General features: G+C 45.1%; 1 protein-coding gene and 1 non-coding gene across 13 annotated transcripts in view; one reads left to right on the forward strand and one right to left on the reverse strand.

Moving 5' to 3' along the window:
* The first annotated feature begins 2,405 nt into the window (after nucleotides 1-2,405).
* Nucleotides 2,406-2,512, forward strand: LOC129457977 (U6 spliceosomal RNA). The gene has a single exon (XR_008649492.1). It is a non-coding gene; the product is annotated as a U6 spliceosomal RNA (small nuclear RNA).
* A 6,962-nt stretch (nucleotides 2,513-9,474) lies between these two features.
* The window catches only part of UTP4 (UTP4 small subunit processome component), a 38,853-nt gene continuing 23,579 nt past the window's right edge, over nucleotides 9,475-24,748 (reverse strand). For 7 of the 12 annotated variants that reach the window (XM_055298433.2, XM_055298429.2, XM_055298432.2 and 4 more), the window contains 7 exons: nucleotides 24,323-24,445; nucleotides 23,073-23,229; nucleotides 19,536-19,642; nucleotides 16,523-16,618; nucleotides 13,183-13,368; nucleotides 11,530-11,640; nucleotides 9,475-9,675 (listed from right to left, as the gene is read on the reverse strand). In XM_055298433.2, the coding sequence (XP_055154408.1) occupies nucleotides 9,559-9,675; nucleotides 11,530-11,640; nucleotides 13,183-13,368; nucleotides 16,523-16,618; nucleotides 19,536-19,642; nucleotides 23,073-23,229; nucleotides 24,323-24,445 (897 nt within the window). In that variant the 3' untranslated portion in view covers nucleotides 9,475-9,558. Of the gene's footprint in view, nucleotides 9,828-10,861; nucleotides 11,641-13,182; nucleotides 13,369-16,522; nucleotides 16,619-19,535; nucleotides 19,643-23,072; nucleotides 23,230-24,322; nucleotides 24,446-24,748 lie in introns of those variants that run through there. The other 5 variants (XM_063611642.1, XM_063611638.1, XM_063611637.1 and 2 more) reach the window with 2 other exon arrangements.

A 24,748-nucleotide genomic window follows, 5' to 3' on the forward strand; every position in this document is an offset into this window, starting at 1 on the left:
ATCGAATCTTTAAAGAGGTAACTGAGTTAAAATGAGGCCACTGGGGTGGGCCCTAATCCAGTTTGACTGTTTTCCTTATAAGAGGAGATGAGGGCGGAGACATATGCATAGAGGGAAGACCATGGGAAGATGAAGGGAGAAGATGGTCATTTACAAGGCAAGGAGAGAGGCCTCAGAAGAAACCAATCCAGCCTGGCGTGGTGGCTCATGCCTGTAACCACAGCACATCCGGAGGCAGGAGGATCACTTGAGTCCAGGAGTTCGACACCAGCCTGGGCAATATAGCAAGACCTCGTCTCTACAAAAAGATAAAAAGCAAGAAAAACAAGGCCAGGCATGATGGCTCACGTCTGTAATCTCAGCACTTTGGGAGGCTGAGGCTGGCCAATCACTTGAGGTCAAGAATTCAAGACCAGCCTGGCCAACATGGTGAAACTCCGTCTCTACTGAAAATATAAAAATTAACTGGGCATGGTGTTGCATGGTTGTAATCCCAGCTGCTCAGGAGAATCACTTGAACCTGGGAGGCGGAGGTTGCAGTGATCCAAGATCGCTCCACTGCACTGCAGCCTGGGCAACAGAGTGAGACTCTGTCTCAAAACCACCACCACCACCAAAAAAAAAACCAATCCTGCTGACACCTTGATCTCAATCTCAGACTTTTAGTCTCCAGAACTATGAGAAAATAAATTTCTGGTCTGGCACAGTGGCTCACACCTGTAATCCCAGCACTTTGGGAGGCCAAGGCAGGTGGATTGCTTGAGTTCGGGAGTTCTAGACCAGCCTGGGCAACATAGTGACACCCCATCTCTACAAAAAAATAGATCCTTGATTAAAAAAATAAAAAAGAAAAAGGCCAGGTGCAGTGGCTCGCGCCTGTAATCCCAACACTTTGGGAGGCCGAGACAGGTGGATCACTTGAGATCAGGAGTTTGAGACCAGCCTGACCAACATGGTGAAATGCCGTCTCTACTAAAAATACAAAAATTAGCTGGGTGCGGTAGCACACACTTATTACCCCAGCTACTTGGGAGGCTGAGGCAGGAGAATTGCTTGAACCCTAGAGGCAGAGGCTGCAGTGAGCTGAGATCATGCAACTGCACTCCAGCCTGGGCATCAGAGTGAGACTCTATCTAAAAAAAAAAAAAAAGAAAAAGAAAAAATGACAGTTTGGGCTATTAAAAAAAAAAAATTAGCCAGGTGTGGTGGCGCACACCTGTAGTTCTAGCTCCTCAGGATGCTGAGGCTGGAGGATTGCTTGAGCCCAGGGGTTAAGGCTGCAGTGAGTCAAGATCGAGCAACTGCAATCCAGCCTGGGCAACAGAGCCAGACCCTGTCTCAAAAAAAAAAAAAAAAAAGAAGTTATGTTGTTGAAGCCATCCCAATAGTACTTTGTTATGGCAGCCCTAACATACTTACATAGACCCCATGTCACCTACACAACAGCCTGTTTTTTCCCTCCCTAATTTCCAGTCTCTTCTGCCCCTTACACAAATGGGCATTTTTATTGTCATTCCATTGAATGTGTGAGTGACTCACAGCTGTGTTTTCCACTGAATGAAAATTCTGGACCACAGACTGGAAGGCCCACCCCAACTGGTCTTACTTCTTACTACATGTTGGCTCAAGAACTCTGTATCCAAAACAACTTGTCTTTTCCACATACTTTCCTAAACTGCTTAGCTTCCTTCTGTGGAAACCACTCTATGGTATGGTGTGTGTGTGTGTGTGTGTGTCTGTATGTCAGGGTCTTGCTCTGTTCTCAGGCTGGAATGCAATGGTGTGGTCCCGGGTCACTGCAGCCTCAACCTCCCAGGCTCAAGCAAGTCTCCCACCTCAGCCTCTCAAGTAGCTAGGAAACACAGGCATGTGCCACCACGTCTGGCTAATATTTTAAAAATGTTTTCATAGAGATGGGGTCTCACTGTATTGCCCAGGCTGGTCTTAAGTTCAAGGAATCCTCCTGCCTTGGTCTCCCAAAGTGCTGGAGTTACAGGCATGAGCCACTGTGCCCGACCTCACATAGCATGACTGATCTACTTGCTTCTCTCCCCAGCTAGGCGTTATAGTTCTTGAGGGCTGAGGCCATATTTTTCTTCTGTTTTTGGTGAGTTGCATATAGTAGCAACTCAATAAATGTGTAACTGTTACTAAATTCTATAACTTCCTAAAGACAATGAACTGACACAAAGCTAAGCCTCAATGTCTAGATCTGTGCTGTTCAATATGAAAGCCATTAGCACATGTAGCTATTTAAATTAAAATTAAAAATTCTGGCCAGGCACGGTGGCTTACACCTGTAATCCCAGCACTTCGGGAGGCTGAGGCAGGCAGATCACCTGAGGTTAGGAGTTCCAGCCTGGCCAACATGGTGAAACCTTGTCTCTACAAAAAATATAAAAATTGTGCTCGCTTCGGCAGCACATATACTAAAATTGGAACGATACAGAGAAGATTAGCATGGCCCCTGAGCAAGGATGACACGCAAATTCGTGAAGCGTTCCATATTTTTTGCAAACCATCCAAAAGACCACCACCCGCCGGACAGTGGATGGCAAAGTGGTGTCTGAGACCAACGACACCAAAGTTCTGAGGCACTAAGCCAGCAGAAGCAGGGTACCCTTTGGGGAGCAGGAGGCCAATAAAAAGTTCAGAGTTGAAAAAAAAAAAAAAAAATATATATATATATATATAAATTAGCCGGGCGTGGTGGCGCATGCCTGTAGTCCCAGCTACTTGGGAGGCTGAGGCAGGAGAATCGCTTGAACCCAGGAGGTGGAGGTTGCAGTAAGCCAAGATGGTGACACTGCACTCCAGCCTGGGCGACAGAGTGAGGCTGTGTCTCAAAAAATAAATAAAACAGAAATGTTTTCTATTTGTGCTATGCCGTAAGATAGTTACTAGGCACATGCGACTACTGAGCACTTGCAATGTTGCTAGTGTGACTAAGAACAGAATTTTTTTTTTTTGAGACGGAGTCTTGCTCCGTTACCCAGGCAGGAGTGCAGTGGTGCGATTTCGGCTCACTGCAACCTCTGCCTCCCAGGTTCAAGCGATTCTCCTGCTTCAACCTCCTGAGTAGCTGGGATTACAGGCACACGCCACCATGCCTGGCTAATTTTTGTATTTTTAGTAGAGGCGGAGTTTCACCACGTTGGTCAGGCTGGTCTTCAACTCCTGACCTCGTGATCCGCCCACCTCAGCCTCCCAAGGTGCTGGGATTACAGGCATGAGACACCTCATGCTGGCTTCGAACTCCCGACCTCATGATCCACCCGCCTCGGCCTCCCCAAATGCTGGGATTACAGGCATGAGCCACCGTGCCCAGCCTTACTTATTTATTTTTGAGACGGTGGTCTCACTCTGTCACCCAGGTTGGAGTGCAGTGGCATGATCTCTGCTCACTGCAACTTCCACCTCCCAAGCTCAAGCAATTCTCCCACCTCAGCCTACCAAGTAGCTGAGATCATAGGCATGCGCCACTACATCCAGCTAATTTTTGTATGTTTTGTAGAGACGGGGTTTCATGGTGCCTAGGCTGGTCTCAAACTCCTGAGCTCAGGTGATTCATCTGGCTTGGCTGCGATTACAGGCATGAGCCACCATGCTTGGCCTACTTTTCTATCATCACAGAAGGTTCATTGGACCGTGCTGATCTACATCATAAAATACCTTGAAATACTAAAAGAAAAAGACAACGCGGCTGGGCACGGTGGCTCATGCCTGTAATCCCAGCACTTTGGGAGGCTGAGGTGGGCGGATCACGAAGTCAGATCGACACCATTCTGGCTAACACAGCGAAACCCCGTCTCTACAAAAAATACAAAAAATTAGCCGGGCGTGGTGGCGGGCACCTGTATCCCAGCTACTCAGGAGGCTGAGGCAGGTGAATGCCTTGAACCCGGGAGGCAGAGCTGGCAGTGAGCTGAGACTGTGCCACTGTACTCCAGCCTGGGTGACAGAGCGAGACTGTCTCAAAAAAAAAAAAAAGAAAGAAAGAAAAAGACAACACATTAGGGAAAAAAAGGAGAAAGGGTTATGAATATGTAATTCGTGCAATTGGCCAAACAGCCAAACACATAAAGTGAGCAACCTCATTAGTAAACAGGCAAATGCAGAGTAAAATGAGATAGCATTTTTCACCCATTGGATAGGCTAAAATTAGTCTGCCAATACATTGGTAAGGAATAAGGAAACAAATACTTTCAAACACTGCTGATGGGAAAACAGCCAGTACGAAGGCCAAATAAAAGTGAAAGAAAATGGACACAGTATGAGCCACACCCAGGAATTGGCCCAAGAAACACCCAGACATGAGCACCAGGAGACAATGTCCTACATTGTACATTACTACACTCTATATGACTAACACAAGAGACTGCCCACATAACTCAATGTTACAGCTAGATCAAGTGCTCAAACACCTTCCCTGTAGCCTACGAAATGGAAAATCCTTTGTGTATCATGCCGGCTAATCACCATGTTACAGGAAAGGGGTCCCAATCCAGACCCCAAGAGAGGGTTCTTGGATCTTACGCAAGAAAGAATTCAGGGCGAGTCAGTAAAGTTGAAAGCAAGTTTATTAACAAAGTGAAGGAATAGAAGAACGGCTACTCCATAGACAGAGCAGCCCCGAGGCTTGTTGCCCATTTTTTTTTTTTTTTTTTTTTTTTTTTTTTTTTTTTTTTTTTTTTTTTTGAGACGGAGTCTTGCTCTGTCACCCAGGCTGGAGTGCAGTGGCGCGATCTCGGCTCACTGCAAGCTCCGCCTCCCGGGTTCACGCCATTCTCCTGCCTCAGCCTCTCCGAGTAGCTGGGACTACAGGCGCCCGCCACCACGCCCGGCTAATTTTTTGTAGTTTTGGTAGAGACGGGGTTTCACCGTGGTCTCGATCTCCTGACCTCGTGATCCGCCCGCCTCGGCCTCCCAAAGTGCTGGGATTACAAGCGTGAGCCACCGCGCCCGGCCTTGTTGCCCATTTTTATGGTTCTTTTTTTTTTTTTTTTTTTAGAGACAGAGCCTCACTCTGCCGCCAGGCTGGAGTGCAGTGGTGCGATCTCGGCTCACTGCAACCTCTGCCTGCCCAGTTCAAGTGATTCTCCTGCCTCAGCCTCCCTAGTAGCAAGGACTATAGGTGTGTGCCACCATGCCCAGCTACTTTTTTTATTTTTTTTTAGTAGAGACGGTTTCGCCAAGTTGGCCAGGTTGGTCTGGAACTCCTGATCTCAGGTGATCCACCCACCACGGCCTTCCACAGTGCTGATATTACAGGCATGAGCCACCGCACCCAGCCTTTTATGGTTATTTCTTGATGATATGCTAAGCAAGGGGTAGATTATTCATGCCTTCCCTTTTTAGACCATATAGGGTAACTTCCTGACGTTGCCATGGCATTTGTAAACTGTCATGGCGCTGGTGGGAGTGTAGCAGTGAGGACGACCAGAGGTCACTCTCGTGGCCTTCTTGGTTTTGGTGGGTTTTAGCCGGCTTCTTTACTGCAAACTGTTTTATCAGCAAGGTCTTTATGACCTGTATCTTGTGCCGACTTCCTATCTCATTCAGTGACTTAGAATGGCTTAACTGTCTGGGAATGCAGGCCAGTAGGTCTCAGCCTCATTTTACCCAGCTCCTATTCAAGATACATTTGCTTTGGTTCAAATGCTTCTGACAATCATATTTATGATTGGGTACCTATAACTGAGATAGTAGGGGAATAAGCTGAAGAATGCCACTTTGGCCTCTAACAAATCACTGTGTGACTATGGGAAAAATTACCTCTTCCCTTCTTGGTCTCCCATTTCCACGACTGTAAAAATGAGACTGGCCGGGTGCGGTGGCTTACACATGAAATCCCAGCACCTGGGGAGGCCGAGGTGGGTGGATCACTAGGTCAGGGGATTGAGACCATCCTGGCCAACATGATGAAACCCCGTCTCTACTAAAATACAAAAAATTAGCCAGGCATGGTGGCCGGCACCTGTAGCCCCAGCTACTGGGAACTGAGGCAGGGGAATCGCTTGAACCCAGAAGGCGGATGTTGCAGTGAGCCGAGATTGCACCACTGCACTCCAGCCTGGTGACAGAGCAAGACTGTCTCAAAAAAAAAAAAAAAAAAAAAAAAAAAAAGAAGAAAAAAAAGGAAAAACAATGAGACTGAGAGTCACATTTCTTTTACAAACTCCTGCTTTATCTCCACCCAATAGGAATAACTTCATTTTTATCTACAGCATACATTGTGGTTCAGTATTAAGTACCATTTAAAGAAAGGTTGATGCTCAAAAGAAAGCTTAAACACCCCCAAATTTGATGGTCTCTATCTTCCAATATTCCAAGATTTTAGTTCTTCTTAGTTGAATTTGCTATACTCTCCACGGTACATGTGAATTATCCATTCAGAGATTAGTTTACTAACCAGTACATGAGAAAAGTGAATTTTTAAAGCATTTGAGTCAGATTGGCAAAAGAGACCTTTCCTGGGCTGGTTTCAAATCAGAATTTTTCTGTACAACCTAAGAATGAGCAGAGGTATGCAAAATGGCCAAAACAGAAACATAACGCCAAGAGGGAAAAGTTTTAAATATCTAGGTTACACAAACCCCCAAGTAAAAACACCCTGAAACCCATGCACTAAAGCAGTCCCCTTTTTCAATACGGGTTTCCCTTCCCTTCCCCTCACATCCCCTCCCCTCCTCTCCCCTCTCCCACAGTCCCTTCCCCTCACATCCCCTCCCCTCCTTTCCCCCAATTTCTCTAACTTGCCCTAGTCAGTTTCTGCTTCATTTGTATTCCAAGTTTTCTACTTCGGAAGAATTTCAAGGCCCAAAGCACTTACTTCCCATACCATTTAAGGAAGTCCAAATCACTGGCTGGAAAAGTTGAAAAGGAATGCTTTCTACTTTCAGAACTTCTACTTCCTCATTCAGATGATCTGTGGGCTCTCTCTGTGAGAATTACATCCTCCACAACCCACAAGATTTTAGAATTTAAGTAAGTCAAGCCATAAACTAGATTCCAGTTGACAAGGATTCTCTGAATTTACAGCTCTACAACTAGTGAAAAGCAAGTGAGTTAATTTATTATTTTATTTTAAGATGGAGTCTCACTCTGCGCGATCTTGGCTCACTGCAACCTCTGCCTCCCAGGTTCAAGCAGTTCTCCTGCCTCAGCCTCCCAAGTAGCTAGGATTACAGGCACGTGCCATCATGCCTGGCTAATTTTTGTATTTTTAGTAGAGACGGGGTTTTGCCATGTTGGCCAGGCTGGCTTGAACTCCTGACCTCAAGTGATCTGCCTGCCTTGGCCTCCCGAAGTGCTGGGATTACAGGTGTGAGCCACTGCACCAGGCCACAAGTGAGTTACTATTTAAGGCATCCTAGCCTCCATCTGTTCACAAGCATTCAATGTAGACGAGCGACTTGAACTTGTCATTTCAACCACTTAAAACATTTCTTAGAAAGGACAGGATCTTCAGTAAACTAAAAAGGTCCCTAATAGTCCAATCTAATCCAGATTGGAAAAATATACCTTACAGAAAAAAATTTATTCAACAAGAGGCGAGTTTTTTTTACACAGGTGACCTAAAAAGTTGCAGGTATTTTGTTTTGTTTTCTTTGAGAGAGGATCTCAAAAAAATCTAGGCTGGAGTACCGTGGCGTGCTCAGGGATCACTGCAGCCTCTTCCTCCTGGGCTCAAGCAATCCTCCCACCTCAGCCTCCTGAGAAGCTGGGACTACAGGTGCTTGCCACCATGCCTGGCTAATTTTTGTATGTTTTGTAGGGATGGAGTTTCACCATGTTGCCCAGGCTGGTCTCAAAGTCCTCGGTTCAAGCTATTTGCCAGTCTCAGCCTCCCAAAGTGCTGGGATTACAGGCGTGAGCCATGGCGCCTAGCAGGTATTTGTTTAAATTACTCCTATCACTGTAAAACCTAACAGGTGGGGCAGAGGCAAAGACATCCATTATAAACCTTATCATATCTGTTCTTTCTTATCAAACCTAAAATAGACTGTCCTTTATGTGATAAATTATTGGGCTCTGTTTATCTCTTATAACCTCTCTCTGTTAATTCTCCCCCCAAACATCTACCTTAACTCCTCATTTATTTTCCCTTTCCAGAATGGAGGGTGGGGCTAATCATAGCAAAATGTTTTTCACCGACCCTTCATTCATGATGTCATCAGAACCCACACACTCCTCTGCCCACACTTCAGCCCTCCATCCTCAAAACAAACAAACAAAAACCACACCAACTGGGTTTACACAGGCATGCAACAGAATACATCCCAAGAAGGGAAAGAAATCTATCTGCTCAGTTCAGTTAACTAGAGTTCTTCACTTTCTAATTTTAAAGATCACATTAAAACTGGTCAGTTGATAACACACGTGGGAATAACAATGTCAGAGCAGGTAGAAGAGAATGAAAAATGTGAAATACATGGTGGGCTCTCGGGTCCCCACCTCTACTCTTACTCCCTAACAAAATTCCTGCCCAGTGTTTCCTTATCTTTTTTTTTTTTTTTTTAAAGAGACAGGGTCTCACTATGTTGCCCAGGCTGGAGTGCAGTGGCACGATCTCGGCTCACCGCAGGCTCCACCCCCCGGGGTTCACACCATTCTCCTGCCTCAGCATCCCAAGTAGCTGGGACTACAGGCGCCCGCCACCTCGCCCGGCCAATTTTTTGTATTTTTAGTAGAGACGGGGTTTCACCATGTTAACCAGGATGGTCTCGATCTCCTGACCTCGTGATCCACCCGCCTCGGCCTCCCAAAGTGCTGGGATTACAGGCGTGAGCCACCGTGCCCGGCCTCATATTGTGTTTCTTTAGAGATAGGGTCTCCCTATGTTGCCCAGGTTGGTCTCTGGACTCAAGTGATGCTCCCACCTCGGCCTCCTAAAATGCTGGGAATACAGGCATGAGCCACCATGCCTGGCCCTTCCATACCTTTTGAAACCAGCATATAACAGGTAAAAAGGCAGTAAATGGGACTGATAATCCAAGCTTTTTTTCCTTTTAAATAAAATTAACGGCTGACTGCCAAAGGTCAAAGGCATCTATTTTTTAGATGGAGCACTCCCTTATAATGCTGGAGTTGAAATTCTTCCTTGAACTCTAAGGCTGATTATGGTTATTAGTGGTCAGGCTATCCTGGGTAAGTAATTACGGTCCTCTGCCCTCCAAGGCGAGGATGGGCAGATTCCCACGCAGTTGCACAGGCTGGGGGCTGGCAGGAAGTGAAGGCTATCAGCTCTCTGAAGCCTTAGGCATGTAATAGGGAACAGAACACAAATATCTTTTCTTCTGAGATTGCGGCCTACAGAATAAGCAGGACTCAATCAACATTAGATGAGTTTGTGGCTACTCAGCACATTATCCCAAATACAAATACCCCATTTGGAATTTCCATTCATTTTCATTCAATGAAGGGAAATGACTGTCCATTATTTTGGAAGAAAACATTTATAATGACTAGTCGTCAAGAATAACTTGTTTTATTACCATGATTTGTGAAAAGCAACAGGGTAGACAGTTCACAGAAGGACACAGACAGTGCCCTGTTTTAGGTTCCAAATTTCTTCTTTTTAATGGGTGGTGGGAGCTGAGCAATGATGTCATCCAGAGGCCGTTCTACTGCCACGAGTGTTCTTTCATCCAAAAGATCCATGAAGAGTAGAGGCTGCAGAGGGATGATAATTATTCTATCAGGACTTAGGATCCAGGGCTAGGCCGGGCGCAGTGGCTCACGCTTGTAATCCCAGCACTTTGGGAGGCCGAGGCGGGCGGATCACGAGGTCAGGAGATCGAGACCACGGTGAAATCCCGTCTCTACTAAAAATACAAAAAATTAGCTGGGCGTGGTGGCGGGCGCCTGTAGTCCCAGCTACTTGGAGAGGCTGAGGCAGGAGAATGGTGTGAACCCGGGAGGCGGAGCTTGCAGTGAGCCAAGATTGAGCCACTGCACTCCAGCCTGGGTGAAAAAGCGAGACTCCGTCTCAAAAAAAAAAAAAAAAAAAAAAGGATCCAGGGCTAGTCCTGAACGAACTGACTCTAGGTAGACACCATCTAGGCTAAAAGGTTAGCCTAGTTCAAGGCTCAAATGATTTAAATTTCTTGACAAACTTTCCTGCCCTGGGACTCAAAATAGTTGGAATGCATAAAAGCTTTTTTTAGACATGATCAACATGCACTGAAGCCATGAACTCCTGGGCAATCATCCTGCCTCAGTCTCCTGAGTAGCTGGGACAATAGGTAGGTGTGCACTGCTGCGCCTGGCTTAAGATTGGGAGCTTTTTTTTTGAAACAGAGTCTGGCTCTGCTGCCCAGGCTGGAGTGCAGTGGCACAATCTCGGCTCACTGCAAGCTCCGCCTCCCGGGTTCACGCCATTCTCCTGCCTCAGTCTCCCGGGTAGCTGGGACTACAGGCGCCCGCCACCATGCCCGGCTAATTTTTTGTATTTTTAGTAGAGACAGGGTTTCATCGTGTTAGCCAAGATGGTCTCAATCTCCTGAACTCGTGATCCGCCCACCTCGGCCTCCCAAAGTGCTGGGATTACAGGCATGAGCCACCGCACCTGGCCAAGATTGGGAGCTTTTAACTAAGTTCACTCATAAAAGGTCTCAGCAGGATTTTTTACATTTCTCTGGACAGAAAATCTATGCTTCTTCTATCTCAAGAATCAGTGTTAAGCAAGGACTTCAAAGCCTAAGTTCTTTTTTGTTAAGACAGAATCTCGATGTCACCCAGGCTGGAGTGCAGTGGTGTAATCATACTCACTGCAGCCTTGAACTCCTGAGCACAAGCTATCCTCCCATCTCAGCCTCTTGAGCAGCTGGGACTACAGGCATGCTCCACCACACCCAGCTTATTTTTGTGTTTTTTTTTTGTAGAGACAGGGTCTCGCTATGTTGCCCAGACTGGTCTTGAACTCCAGCCTCAGCCTCCTAAAGTACTGAGATTACAGGCATGAATCACCATACCCAGCCTAAGGCAACTGACAACTGGCAAGTTACAAATGCATCAAGAAACTAATCACATTTGAGTAATTTACAGAACTCTGCCTTTTTTTTTTTTTTTTTGGTTAATAGTGATGGGGTTTTACCATGGTGCCCAGGCTGGTCTTGAACTCCTGGGCTGAGGAGATCCACCTGCCTTGGCCTCCCAAACTGCTGGGATTACAGGTATGAGCTACCAAGCCCAGCCTGCTTGACATTTATCCTATGGAACACTCCAACAAGTACAATTTAAAGCCAGCTCTCACGCCAACAAAGACTCTACCCTCAGCGCCAACATTTCTCACTACTTATGCATTTCATTTTGGTTAAGTATGATGTGCCTGCCTCTAACCTACTCAGGCAAGAACAACAAAACATATACAAGGGACAGCCAGCCTCAAAAAGGTGACTTGTCTCCCACAAGCCAGGTTCTCTGCATGGAAACTGAAGGTGCTCTTATCTTCCGATTGTGGAGTTTATTACATTTTGATATCACAAAGGAACCAACTATCCAGAATAACAACACAAGATGTTTTACCTTATATATCTTAGAAATTTTAAAAGCATGAGCTGTGCGCCTCCGGACGACATCTGATTCATTCGTGGGAGGAAATGGATTGTAGAGTAAGGTTTTGTCATTTGGAAGGGGCTAAAAAAACAAAGACACATTGTTTAAATTGTTACTTTTATTGGGCTTCTGCAGACCAAAGATGCGTAGTGCATTTTGAGCCCAACATCATCTTCTAACCATCATATATATTCAGTACCTCCCTGACATTCGTTAATTCAGGAAAACAGCTGTAGCCATGATACCTCTATTCAGAAAAACACGGGGGGAAAAAAAGAAGAAAAGGAGAGGGAGAAAGAGCTGAAGCTACTCTTGCAGCCACACTGCAGAGGGTGGGAGTATGAGGCAAAGAGAGCTTGTTACTCCAGGCAGCAAGATCAAAGGGCCCTTCTGGGGCTTCTGGCCCGTCTCATCAGTAACACTTTGTCAGAAAGGAACAAACTAGCAAGTGCAGGAGCTCAGCCCACACAGGCTCTGTGCTTTCTAGACTCTCCCCTAACCAGATCACAGACTGGACAAGTGACTGAAGTTCTCCCCAGGCTAAACCTCAACACAAACCACCCCTGCTGATGTCACTGACACCTCGAGGTGGCCTCTGGCCAAAGAAATGATATTTTGTCTCTGACTTCCTGGGAAATAGCTATGCCTACTATAAGGAAGCGATGAACTTAAAGCCAGTGCTTTGGAAAAATGATCTGGGCTCAATTACAAAGAGGCAAGAGAGTGGGAGGGGCCCTTCCTGTATCACTCATCTTGCAGAAGGCACTTGTCAGCCAGCTCCGCTTCCCACACCCAGAGGTCGCAGGGCCCACGAGATGATTCCAGTGACACATCCCCGTGCACACCTCCTATAGAGCCATCTGCTGCTTTCCCCCATGTTTCTTCCACCCCCACCTTCACAAACACACCAAAACACCGTGTGATGGTTGTAATTTAAGCCCAAAGTACAGGACAGGCATGGCCACAATGCTCCTAGGAAACAAAGCACCTGCCCAGAAAAGCCATATAAATTCAGGGTGAATCAAAACAGCAGCTGGCGAAAGGGACGGAATCTAGAACTGAAGAAAATGCTCGTATCTCATCTAAATCACAGCCATGAAGAACTTTCCTAGCAGGGTTTTTCGAAGATGTTAAGACCAGTTCCTCAAGCCTGCAGACAGCTTTTCAGCAGCTTCAGCCAAGGGGCACAGAGGTCAAAACCTCAGCCTGTACCTCCTTTAATGAAACCATGTTATTCAGATACCTCAGAGTTCACAGTTGAAAGCAAGTTAGCCAAATCAATGATACTTCCTGATGAGGGTCACCTTCTGAATACTGGCCTAATCACTTTTCTATGTAAGATTTATGTGCTTACTCGCAAAGTAGAGAAATAGTCAAATCAGCAAAAGCCAGTACACAAAGGCCAGCCCCTTCCCTGAGAGCCTCCCGAAGAACTGTGGAAACACAAACCAGGGAATCTGTAAAACAAAAGCCCCTCTCCTCCAAGAAACGTACTAGCTACCTTTATTCTGATTTACTAGCTACCTTTATTCTGAGTCTCCGTCCTCTTACCTTATTGTACTTGTTGCTTTTAGAACTTTAAGATTCAGAAGAATATTTCGGAGGTAGCAGTGAAAAACTCACCAATGACTTGTCAATGATGCAGAACATGTAGGCATCATGGAGAAGGATGTGCATCGGTCTCTTGGGATGAAAACTGATGTGTGTGATAGGAGTATCCCTTTGGAGCCAAAGGTGGTGAAAGCCCTGCTTCTGGACAGTCCGGCTCCAATCTGTATACTGTTTGTCTGGGATGCTGTACTCAAATACCTGAGGAAGGACATGACACAGAGAAATGCAGGCTGGTACTCAGACCAGAAGGGCATTCTCATTCCTAACCAGAAAGTATCTATACAAACTTTCAACTATATTATATTCATTCTATGCTCTCCCAACACTTTTTTTTTTTTTTTTTTTTGAGATGGAGTCTCGCTCCATCGCACAGGCTGGAGTATAGTGGTGTGATCTCCGCTCACTGCAAGCTCCGCCTCCCGGGTTCAAGCCATTCTCCTGCCTCAGCCTCCCAAGTAGCTGGGACTATAGGCGCCCATGAGTATGCCCGGCTAATTTTTTGTATTTTTAGTAGAGACGGGGTTTCACCGTGTTAGCCAGGAGAGTCTCAATCTCCTGACCTTGTGATCTGCCTGCCTCGGCCTCCCAAAGTGCTGGGATTACAAGCGTGAGCCACCGCGCCTGGCCCATCTTTTCAGAGCTATTTTATTTACATAATACAGTGTTCTGTATTTTGCTTTTCTTGCTCAGTGTTATATCATGGAGACTGACCCACATTAATACACATATATATCAGTCATGCCCATTCTGAAACACAGAATAGTCCACTCATTTTATCCATGTATCATGATTTACTTATCCACTCTGCTTAATGGATATTAGCTTGTTTCATATCTTTGTCTACTACAAACAAAGCTGCAATGAACTGTCTCTGTATAAATGTCTTTTTGCACAGCTAAAAGCATATATATATCTATAGATATATATACACACACATATATATCTATAGATATATATACACACACATATATATCTATAGATATATATACACACACATATATATCTATAGATATATATACACACACATATATATCTATAGATATATATACACACACATATATCTATAGATATATATACACACACATATATCTATAGATATATATACACACACATATATCTATAGATATATATACACACATACCTATAGATATATATACACACACATATATACCTATAGATATATATACACACACATATATCTATAGATATATATACACACATCTATCTATAGATATATATACACACATATATATCTATAGATCTATATACACACATATATATATCTATAGATCTATATACACACATACATTATCTATAGATATATATACACACATACATATCTATAGATACATATATATACACACACACATATATATCTATAGATATATATATACACACACATATATATAAAAAGAATGATTAGAACTGAAATTTCTAAGTCAAAGACCATGTGGACTTTAAAAATTTTTTTTTTTTCTTTTCTTTTTTTTTTTTTTTTTTTTATTATTATACTTTAGGGTTTTAGGGTACATGTGCACAATGTGCAGGTTTGTTACATATGTATCCATGTGCCATGTTGATTTCCTGCACCCATTAATTCGTCATTTAGCATTAGGTGTATCTCCTAATGCTGTCCCTCCCCCCTCCCCCCACCCCACAACAGTCCCCGGAGCGTGATGTTCCCCTTCCTGTGAAAATTTTTAAGGTATTGCCAAAATGTCCTCCAAAAGGGTTAGGATAATTTACACAATGTATGAGAGTACTGTTTCCCTATACCTTCAGAACACTGTATATTATCAAGTCTTTGATCTTTGCTAATCTAACAGATATAAAAAACTTCCCATCAGTTTTACTTTCAGAAGCACTTAAGGGACTAAGTGCCAGTAAAAGGTGTCGTGGGGGAAATTATCATTATGTGTGACAAAGGCAAAGATGTGTGGCTTCGCTACTCTTTCAGTCTTTGGTCAAGGACTCAAATCTATAAAACTGAGAGATTTCACTTTTTGGACAGTGTGTGTGTGCATGTGTGAGTGTAAAAACGGACCATCGGCCGAGTGCGGTGGCTCAAGCCTGTAATCCCAGCACTTTGGGAGGCCGAGGTGGGCGGATCACAAGGTCAGGAGATCGAGACCATCCTAGCTAACACGGTGAAACCCCGTCTCTACTAAAAATACAAAAAATTAGCCAGGCGTGGTGGCAGGCGCCTGTAGTCCCAGCTACTCGGGAGGCTGAGGCAGGAGGATGACATGAACCCGGGAGGCGGAGCTTGCAGTGAGCGGAGATCGCGCGACTGCACTCCAGCCTGGGTGACAGAGCGAGACTCTGTCTCAAAAAAAAAAAAAAAAAAAAAAAAAAAAAAAAAAAAAGCCAGGCGCGCTGGCTCATGCTTGTAATCCCAGCACTTTCGGAAGCCAAGGCGGGCGGATCACGAGGTCAGGAGATCGAGACCACGGTGAAACCCCGTCTCTACTAAAAAATACAAAAAATTAGCCGGGCGTGGTGGCAGGCGCCTGTAGTCCCAGCTACTCGGAGAGGCTGAGGCAGGAGAATGGCATGAACCTGGGAGGCGGAGCTTGCGGTGAGCCGAGATTGCGCCACTGCACTCCAGCCTGGGCGACAGAGCAGCGAGACTCCGTCTCAAAAAAAAAAACCCAACCATCAAAGCAGTAAGCATCATTTGCCTAGCAGGCTACTTAAATGTGCTTCCTGGATTACATTTAATCTTCCCAACAGCTCAGTGAAGTAGATATTAACATCTCCAATTTTACAGATGAATTATTGATAACTTCCTAATATAATTATTGATAACTTCCTAATATATTCTGCAGCCCAGGTTTTTTTTTTTTTAAAGATCTCCTTATAATCACAATCTCCTTACAAACTGGTATAGAAAAAAGTAGATTAGGTTCTAATTTTGGCTGAGATTACATATCTGATCTTATTAGGGCTTGATTTCCTCATCGGAAGGGTAAAGGTGAATGATACAATCTTTTAGTCACTTTCAACTCTCAAAATCTTATTCCAACCCATATCCAGTTTAATACCCAAGCCCATTTCATCTCTCCTCTAAAATAATCAGGAAAATGAGTACTTCAAAATTCCTCCTCCCTCTTGTGATTCTTTACTCTAGAATCTTAGTGCTTCTCCATTTAAATTGCATCCCATCAAACCAATGCATACTGCTGGCCTATGATGAGCCCAGACAGGAAACAAAGCTTTACTTCACACAGGAGAAAACTACCTTATATCCTCCAATACCTTCAAAAAAAAACTCCCCGCAACTGCCCAATATTCCAGCTTCTAGGTTACTATCCAGCAGGAAGGGATTAGAAAGCACTGGAATCTCCCTTACCTGCTGGTCCGAATGAGCGATGACAAGGTTGTTGGTATTGGGGGCAACGGCCATAGCAGTCACTGGGAAATTGTAAGCAGGCACCGTGCAGTGAAGCTGGGAACGAATAACACACACAAGGGGCAACTCTAAGTGACACTTTTCCGCAGCAAAGATTGAATGGTCTAGGTTGGGGGTTTAAATAGCGCTCCTCATAATTCAAAAGGGTTCTAGGGAAGTTCCATAAATTTCAGGCATTTCCCCAACCAATGAACCTTCATTTCTTTTTTTCTTTTTTTTTTTTTGAGATGGAGTTTCGCTCTTGTCACCCAGGCTGGAGTGCAGTGGAGCGATAATTAGCTCACTGCAACCTCCGCCTCCCGGGTTCAAGTGATTCTCCTGCCTCAGCCTCTCAAGTAGCTGGGATTACAGGCGCGTACCACCACACCCGGCTAATTTTTTGTATTTTTTTTTTTTTTTTTTGAGATGGAGTTCCACTCTTTCTCTCAGGCTGGAGTGCAATGGCATGATCTTGGCTCACTGCAACCTCCACCTTCTGGTTTCAAGTGATTCTCCTGCCTCAGTCTCCTGAGTAGCTGGGGTTACAGGCGCCCGCCACCATGCCCGGCTAATTTTTGTATTTTTAGTAGAGACAGCGTTTCACCATGTTGGCCAGGCTGGTCTCAAACTCCTGACCTCAGGTGATCCACCCACCTCGGTCTCCCAAAGTGTTGGGATTACAGGCGTGAACCACCGCACCTGGCTTAATTTTTGTATTTTTAGTAGAAACGGGGGCTCACTATGTTGGCAAGGCTGGTCTTGAACTCCTGACCTCGTGATCCACCCACCTCGGCCTCCCAAAGTGCCAGGATTACAGGCGTAAGCCATCGCACCAGTCCTCATTTTCTTAAAAAAATGCCTATTGCGGGCTGGGCGTGGTGGCTCACACTTGTAATCCCAGCACTTTGGGAGGCCGAGGCAGGCGGATCACGAGGTCAAGAGATCGAGACCACGGTGAAACCCCGTCTCTACTAAAAATACAAAAAAAATTAGCCGGGCGTGGTGACGGGCGCCTGTAGTCCCAGCTACTCGGAGAGGCTGAGGCAGGAGAGTGGCATGAACCCGGGAGGCGGAGCTTGCAGTGAGCCGAGATTGCGCCACTGCACTCCAGCCTGGGCAACAGAGAGAGACTCCATCTCAAAAAAAAAAAAAAAAAAAAAAAAAAAAAAAAAAAAAAATGCCTATTGGTTGGCCTGGCGCGGTGGCTCATGCCTATAATCCCAGCACTTTGGGAGGCCAAGGCAGGTGGATCACGAGGTCAGGAGTTCGAGACCAGCCTGGCCAACATGGTGAAACCCCATTTCCACCAAAAATAAAAAAAATCAGCTGAGAGTGGTGGCGTGCGCCTATAATCCCAGCTACTCAGGAGGCTGAGGCAGGAGAATCACTTGAAACTAGGAGGCAGAGGTTGCAGTGAGCAGAGACTGTGCCACCACACTCCAGCCTGGGCAACAGTGCAAGACTCTATCTCAAAAAAAAAAAAAAAAAAGCCTATTGGCTGGGCGCAGTGGCTCACACCTGTAACTACAGCACTTCGGAAGGGCCAGAGCGGGAGGAATGCTTGAGTCCAGGAGTTCAAGACCAGCCTGGGCAACATAGCAAGACCTCATCTCTACTAAAAAAAAAAAAAAAAAGATTAGCTAGGTGTGGTGGGACTCGCCTGTAGTCCCAGCTACTCAGGACACTGAGGTGGGAGGATCGCTTGAGCCAAGAGGTCAAGGCTGCAGTGAGCTGTGACTGTGCCACTGCACTCAGTCTGGGTGACAGAGTGAAACCCTGTCTCAAAAAAATAAAAAGCATATTTAACCGCTTACAAAACTAACAGCATTTGTGGAGAACTGAGAGTAAAGCCTTTCCCTCTGAGTAAATCCATCTGTACAAACTGCTTATAAATGTGTCATTGCATAGTGAGTCTACAGGTCTACACTAAGTTTAAAAGAAATTAATGCCTAGGCATGGATTTTTATGTACGATTGCAAAGCATGTGCATGCTACACACAAACACTCTTTAAATGCCAGGCAAGGCTCAAAGACAAGTGCTCAGTACATGCTCCTACCATAATGCAACAAAGGTTACACTATGCAGTTAACAGGTAAACCCATTAAGTGTTGCAGTTTGATGTTCTTCTATACACTTTTAATGCTTATTTCAAGTTTTGGGTAGTTCGAATTTGATTCTTATAATGAAGATGAGGACTTGTAAGGGATCACTAATGACTCAATTTATGACTGACAGCATCATTACTGATTAGTGAAGAATGTTTTCCCAGTATTCTTTTTTCGAAGTTTTGATTATGTTTGCCTTGAGATTACAAGGCAAGCCATGAAAGGAACTCTTATTATCTGCAACCATTTGTCTGTGTATATCAGAATTTTCCTCCTGAAAATACAGAAAGAACCTGGATGTGTTTACATCACCCACAAATCATTAATTTCAAATTTCCAGGTATGAATGGGTTTCACTGTTTCCATTAGCTGCTTTTAATGTTACACAGTATAGCTTCTGGGTTCCATAAAAATAAAACAGGATTCCAAACCTGGAAAAATTATTGGTTAAAAAGAAAAAAGTCTGGCCAGGCGCGGTGGCTCATGCCTATAATCCTAGCACTTTGGGAGGCCGAGGTGGGCGGATTGCCTGAGCTCAGGAGTTCAAGATCAGCCTAAGCAACACGGTGAAACCCCGTCTCTATTAAAATACAAAAATTAGCCGGGTGTGGCGGCACACACCTGTAATCCCAGCTACTCAGGAGGCTGAGACAAAAGAGTCATTTGAACCCGAGAGGCAGAGCTTGCAGTGAGCGGAGATCGCGCCACTGCACTCTAGCCTGGGTGACAGAAAGACTTCGTCTCAAAAAAAAAAAAAAAAGTCTAATAAATTTCCAGGTCATGCCAATCTGCCTTGAATCTTGTAACTGCAGGGTGAACTGGCTCCTGTACAATGATTCAAACTGCTGCCATGAAACCCTATGCTCACCTTTAGCTGTTTTACATTGTAGACATGGACTCCAGCACTGGTACCTGATGCAGCTAGCCAATTCCCATCTGGACTGACTGCCAAAAGACACATGGCCTCCACTGTTCCTGTGAGGACAAAACAGTTACATCTCTGAATTCACACAGTGTCCACAGCCAGCCCTGCCCTGGAGATGATGGCAAAAGCCAAGGAGACCCTCAGAGTTTTAAATCACTGCCAGGATAATTTGCTGATCACTGTGCAAATTACTTCTAGATGTTAATGTTTCTACTTTTTTCATCTACTTATTTAGCCATCCCGCCTGTAAAGAAGGTCCAGAGAGATAAAACAGAAGTTATTACTTCCTCAGGCCTAAGACATTGCTTACTATAGGAATAGAGAATGACGGCAGCATCTGCCACTAAAACATACACTTTAATTGTTACAAACTCCTTTCCTACCAAATGGTTTTTTTTTTTTTTTTTTGAGATGGAGTCTAGCTCTGTCACCCGGGCTGGAGTGCAGCGGCGGATCTCCGCTCACGCCAACCTCCAGCTCCCAAATTCAAGTGATTCACCTGCCTCAGCCTCCTGACTAGCTGGGATTACAGGCGCCCACCACCATGCCTGGCTAATTTTTGTATTTTTAGTAGAGACGGGGTTTCACCATGTTGGCTGGGCTGGTCTTGAACTCCTGACCTCAGATGATCCTCCCACCTTGGCCTCCCAAAGTGCTCAAAGTGCTGGGATTATAGGAGTGAGCCACCACGCCTGGCCTCTTTTTTTTTTTGTTTGTTTTTTGTTTTTTAGACGGAGTCTCACTCTGTTGTCAGGCTAGGGTGCAGTGGTGCAATTTCAGCTCACTGCAACCTCTGCCTTTCAGGTTCAAGCCATTCTCCTGCCTCAGCCTCCCAAGTAGCTGGGACTACAGGCGTGCACCACCACACCCAGATAATTTTTGTATATTTAGTAGAGATGGGGGTTTCACCATGTTGGCCAGCATGGTCTCGATCTCTTGACCTTATGATCTGCCCACCTCAGCCTCCCAAAGTGTTGGGATTACAGGCGTGAGCCACTGTGCCTGGCCCCAAAATTTTTTTTAAATCAAAATTATGGACAGGCCAGGTGTGGTAGCTCACACCTGGAATCCCAGCACTTTGGGAGGCGGAGGTAGGTGGATCACCTGAGGTCAGGAGTTCAAGACCAGCCTGGCCAAGATGGTGAAACCCCATCTCTACTAAGAGTACAAAAAAAAATTAGCTGGGCGTGGTTGTGGGTGCCTGTAATCCCAGCTACTCGGGAGGCTGAGGCAGGAGAATCACTTGAACCTGGGAGGCAAAGGTTGCAGTGAGCCGAGATGGCACCAACGCACTCCAGCCTGGGCGACAAGAAACTCTGTCTTTTGAAATTCTGTCTCAAAAATAAATAAATTAATAAAAAAAGAAAGTTATGGACAAACAGCAAGTTCAATAGACGAAGCGTATCTTTAATTTATTGGGTGCGTGCTATATATTTAGCACTAAGGGAGGATGGGCACGTCTGAGCCATCTTTGTCATCTAGAGACTTTAAACCAATCTGGCAACACAACAACTAGTGTGGGATAAAAATTGGACAGTGATGCTCTATGCCAAAATGCGTGCTGCATGTAACGCCCCCAAACGATAACATGGCTTTATAACAAGCGTAACCCAGCTGCCAAAGGATGGGTGGGGATGAGGAAAAAAGGATGGGGAACAGTGCAAGCTAAGTGACGAGGACTAGAATATGCAGGTTTGAGAGCTGTGAAGAAACCAGCTTGACTACAAGGGGAAGTGAGATGAGAGAAGTGGAAAAAATAAAGTCATATACATAATGCAGAGCCGAATCTCAAGGAGTGCTAGATATAAGATAAACAGCCGGCCGGGCGCGGTGGCTCACGCTTGTAATCCCAGCACTTTGGGAGGCCGAGGCGGGCGGATCACGAGGTCAGGAGATCGAGATCACGGTGAAACCCCGTCTCTACTAAAAAATACAAAAAATTAGCCGGGCGCGGTGGCGGGCGCCTGTAGTCCCAGCTACTCGGAGGCTGAGGCAGGAGAATGGCGTGAACCCGGGAGGCGGAGCTTGCAGTGAGCCGAGATTGCGCCACTGCACTCCAGCCCGGGCGACAGAGCGAGACTCTGTCTCAAAAAAAAAAAAAAAAAAAAAAAAAAAAGATAAACAGCCTAAGTTTTGTAATAAAAACATATATAGATAATAAATAGTCAGTTTGATTTATCTGACCCCTAACTTGTGGGTTTCTTCTCCTATAGGCTTCTGGATCAGCTTATGAACAGTGAGAGTTGAGGATAAAAGAGTTGACTTTCACTAGGCATGGTGACTCACACCTGTAATCCTAGCACTTTGGGAGGCCGAGGCAGGAGTATTGCTTGAGCCCAGGAGTTCAAGACCAGGATGGGCAACACAGTGAAACCCTTTCTCTACAAAAATACAAAACTTAGCTGGGTGTGGTGGTATGTATACTCCTGTGTACTTGGGAGGCTGAGGTGGAAGGATTATCTGAGCCTGGGGAGGGTGAGGCTGCAGTGAGCCATGATCGCACCACTGCACTCCAGCCTCGGCAACAGAGTGAGGCTGTCTCAAAAAAAAAAAAAAAAAAGTTGACTTTCCAGGCTGATGGGAGTGTAAATGACAGTGAAGCAGCAGCTAAAATCCAGGACAAGGGAGAGGGGAAAGGCTCATAGGAAGTATCCAAACAACTACTAGCTTAATTAATCTGGAAACTGAGTCTAAGTCCTTAACAGCCATAGCTAGCTACATAGCCACACTTGTTCATTAATACTCACATTCTCAAGGAAAACAGAAAAATTCTCAGGAACATTAAATGAACACAGATAATTAAACTGTATGTATAAGAATACTTTTGGGCCAGGCACAGTGGCTCATGCCTATAATCTCAGCTGGGAGGGCAGAAGGGGAAGATCACTTGACCCCAGGAGTTCAAGACCAACTTTGTCAACATAATGAGACCCCATCTCTACAAAAAAAATTAAAAAATTAGCCGGGCATAATGGTGGGCATCTGTAGTCCCAGCTACTCAGGATGCTGAGATGGGAAAGATAACCTGAGCCCGAGAGGTCAAAGTGGCAGCGATCTATGATTATACCTTTTTATAAACAAACAACCAAAAAAGGCAACATGCCCACAAAATACTTACATACAAATACGTATTAGAAAATATCAAAATATTAATGGTAGCTATTTCTGGGTATCATGATTGCAAATAACTTTAACTTTCTTCTTGTTCTGCTAACAAACTAAGGATGATGAAACTTCTCTGGCCCCAAATAAGGAATCAAAAACCCAGTGAGAAAAGAGTAGGTGTGAAGAACATTGCAGATCTCATCGAGAGTCTTCATCTGCCAGCTATCTCCTCCTACTTGAAACTGCAAACATGTGAGTGAGTGTATCTGCAGGGTAGGAGGAACATGAGGGAACCCCTGACATGGAGGCTTAAAAGCAAAAAAGTTACATCTTAGACAGGACAAGTCTCCCCATGGCCAGTTACCAGATTCCCACCTGACTGAGGCTGGAAAGCATGCAGGTGCTTGAAGCTTCCTCCTGACAGCTGAACAATATGCAGAGCTCCTTGATTTGATGCTACAAAGAGCTTTGTTGAATCTTCAGAAAACAAAATCTGAAGGGCAGAGCGAAGGAATGCTGGCATTTTGGAAACCTTTGGGTGAACCAATAATAACAGCCAGTGAGAGAAGGGAGACCTACAGCCCAACAGAAACAATCACAGCTAGGCTTAAGGTACATTAATGCTTCCTGTCTCTAAGTAAGCCAACTGACTCAGGGCACAGAACACTGGTTTCTCTCCAGTAACCTATACATCCCCCTTTTATCTCTTTAGTAAATATTCACTTCTCTATCAAGGAAATAACTAAGTCACACGTGAAACCACTAAACAGAAAAGCTTTAATTTTATTGCCTGTAGGGCATTACCCTATCCCGCTAAGAACATACCTCAATTTCAAAATGGAAATAAAGGCTGGGTGTGAGCCGGGCGCAGTGTCTCACGCCTGTAATCCCAGCACTTTGGGAGGCTGAGGGGGTGGATCACCTGAGGTCAGGAGTTCAGGACAGCCTGGCCAACGTGGTGAAATCCCATCTCTACTAAAGATACAAAAATTAGCCAGGCCTGGTGGTGGGCACCTGTAATCCCAGCTACTCGGGAGGCTGAGGCAGGAGAATGGCTTGAACCAGAGAGGCAGAGATTGCGGTGAGCTGAGATGGTGCCACTGCACTCCAGCCTGGGTGAAAAGAGCGAAACTCGGTCAAAAAAAAAAAAAAAAAAAAAAAAAAAGGCTGGGTGCAGTGGCTCACGCCTGTAATCCCAGCACCCAGCACTTTGGGAGGCTGAGGTGGGTGAATCACTTGAGGTCAGGAGCTCAGGACCAGCATGGCCAACGGGTGGTGAAACTCCATCTCTACTAAAAATACAAAAATCAGCCAGGCGTGGTGGTGGGCGCTTGTAATCCCAGCTACTCAGGAGACTGAAGCACAGGAATCGCTTGAACCCAAGAGGCGGAGGTTGCAGTGGGCCAAGACTATGCCATTGCACTACAGCCTGGGTGACAATAGCAAAACTCCGTCTCAAAAAAAAAAAAAAAGGAATAAAACACTGTTTCATAACAGCCCTCTCCAAATCTCCAAATAGTTTTTAACTGAGCAAGGATTCATATCCAGTTGATTTCCACTTCACACAAAAATGACATATTCAGGAAGTTTCCTCTTATGTGACCAGACACTGGGCTATCACTTACCCTTTTGAGGCTTATGTTGTCGTGTTCATAATTCAGCCGATAGAGAAAAAACCGAGAAACTGTAGAATAGGCTATCCAACTTCCACATGGGGAGATACAGCTACAGATAATGTTCTCAGGACCCTGGCAATATCACGAATCAAGATGAATGTGCAATTAAACTTCACATAACAAGGTGCACTGGGACATGACGCCTCAAGCTCTTGCCACTCTGGACATATCCACAGATATCTACACATAATCTCGATCCACGTGTGGTCTGCATTAATATGATTATTTCAGAGGCAGAGCACCTAAAAGGCATGGCTTTGATTTCCAAATCCGAGAATGGAGGTCTATTCCTATTTTGGGCCTTTGAATACTTCATAGATGGCCTCATACTAGACCCCAACTTCAGAAACCTGAGCAGGGAGGCATCTACTGAAA

The sequence above is a fragment of the Symphalangus syndactylus genome, chromosome 11, assembly GCF_028878055.3.
Source record: "Symphalangus syndactylus isolate Jambi chromosome 11, NHGRI_mSymSyn1-v2.1_pri, whole genome shotgun sequence".
Taxonomy (NCBI): domain Eukaryota; kingdom Metazoa; phylum Chordata; class Mammalia; order Primates; family Hylobatidae; genus Symphalangus; species Symphalangus syndactylus.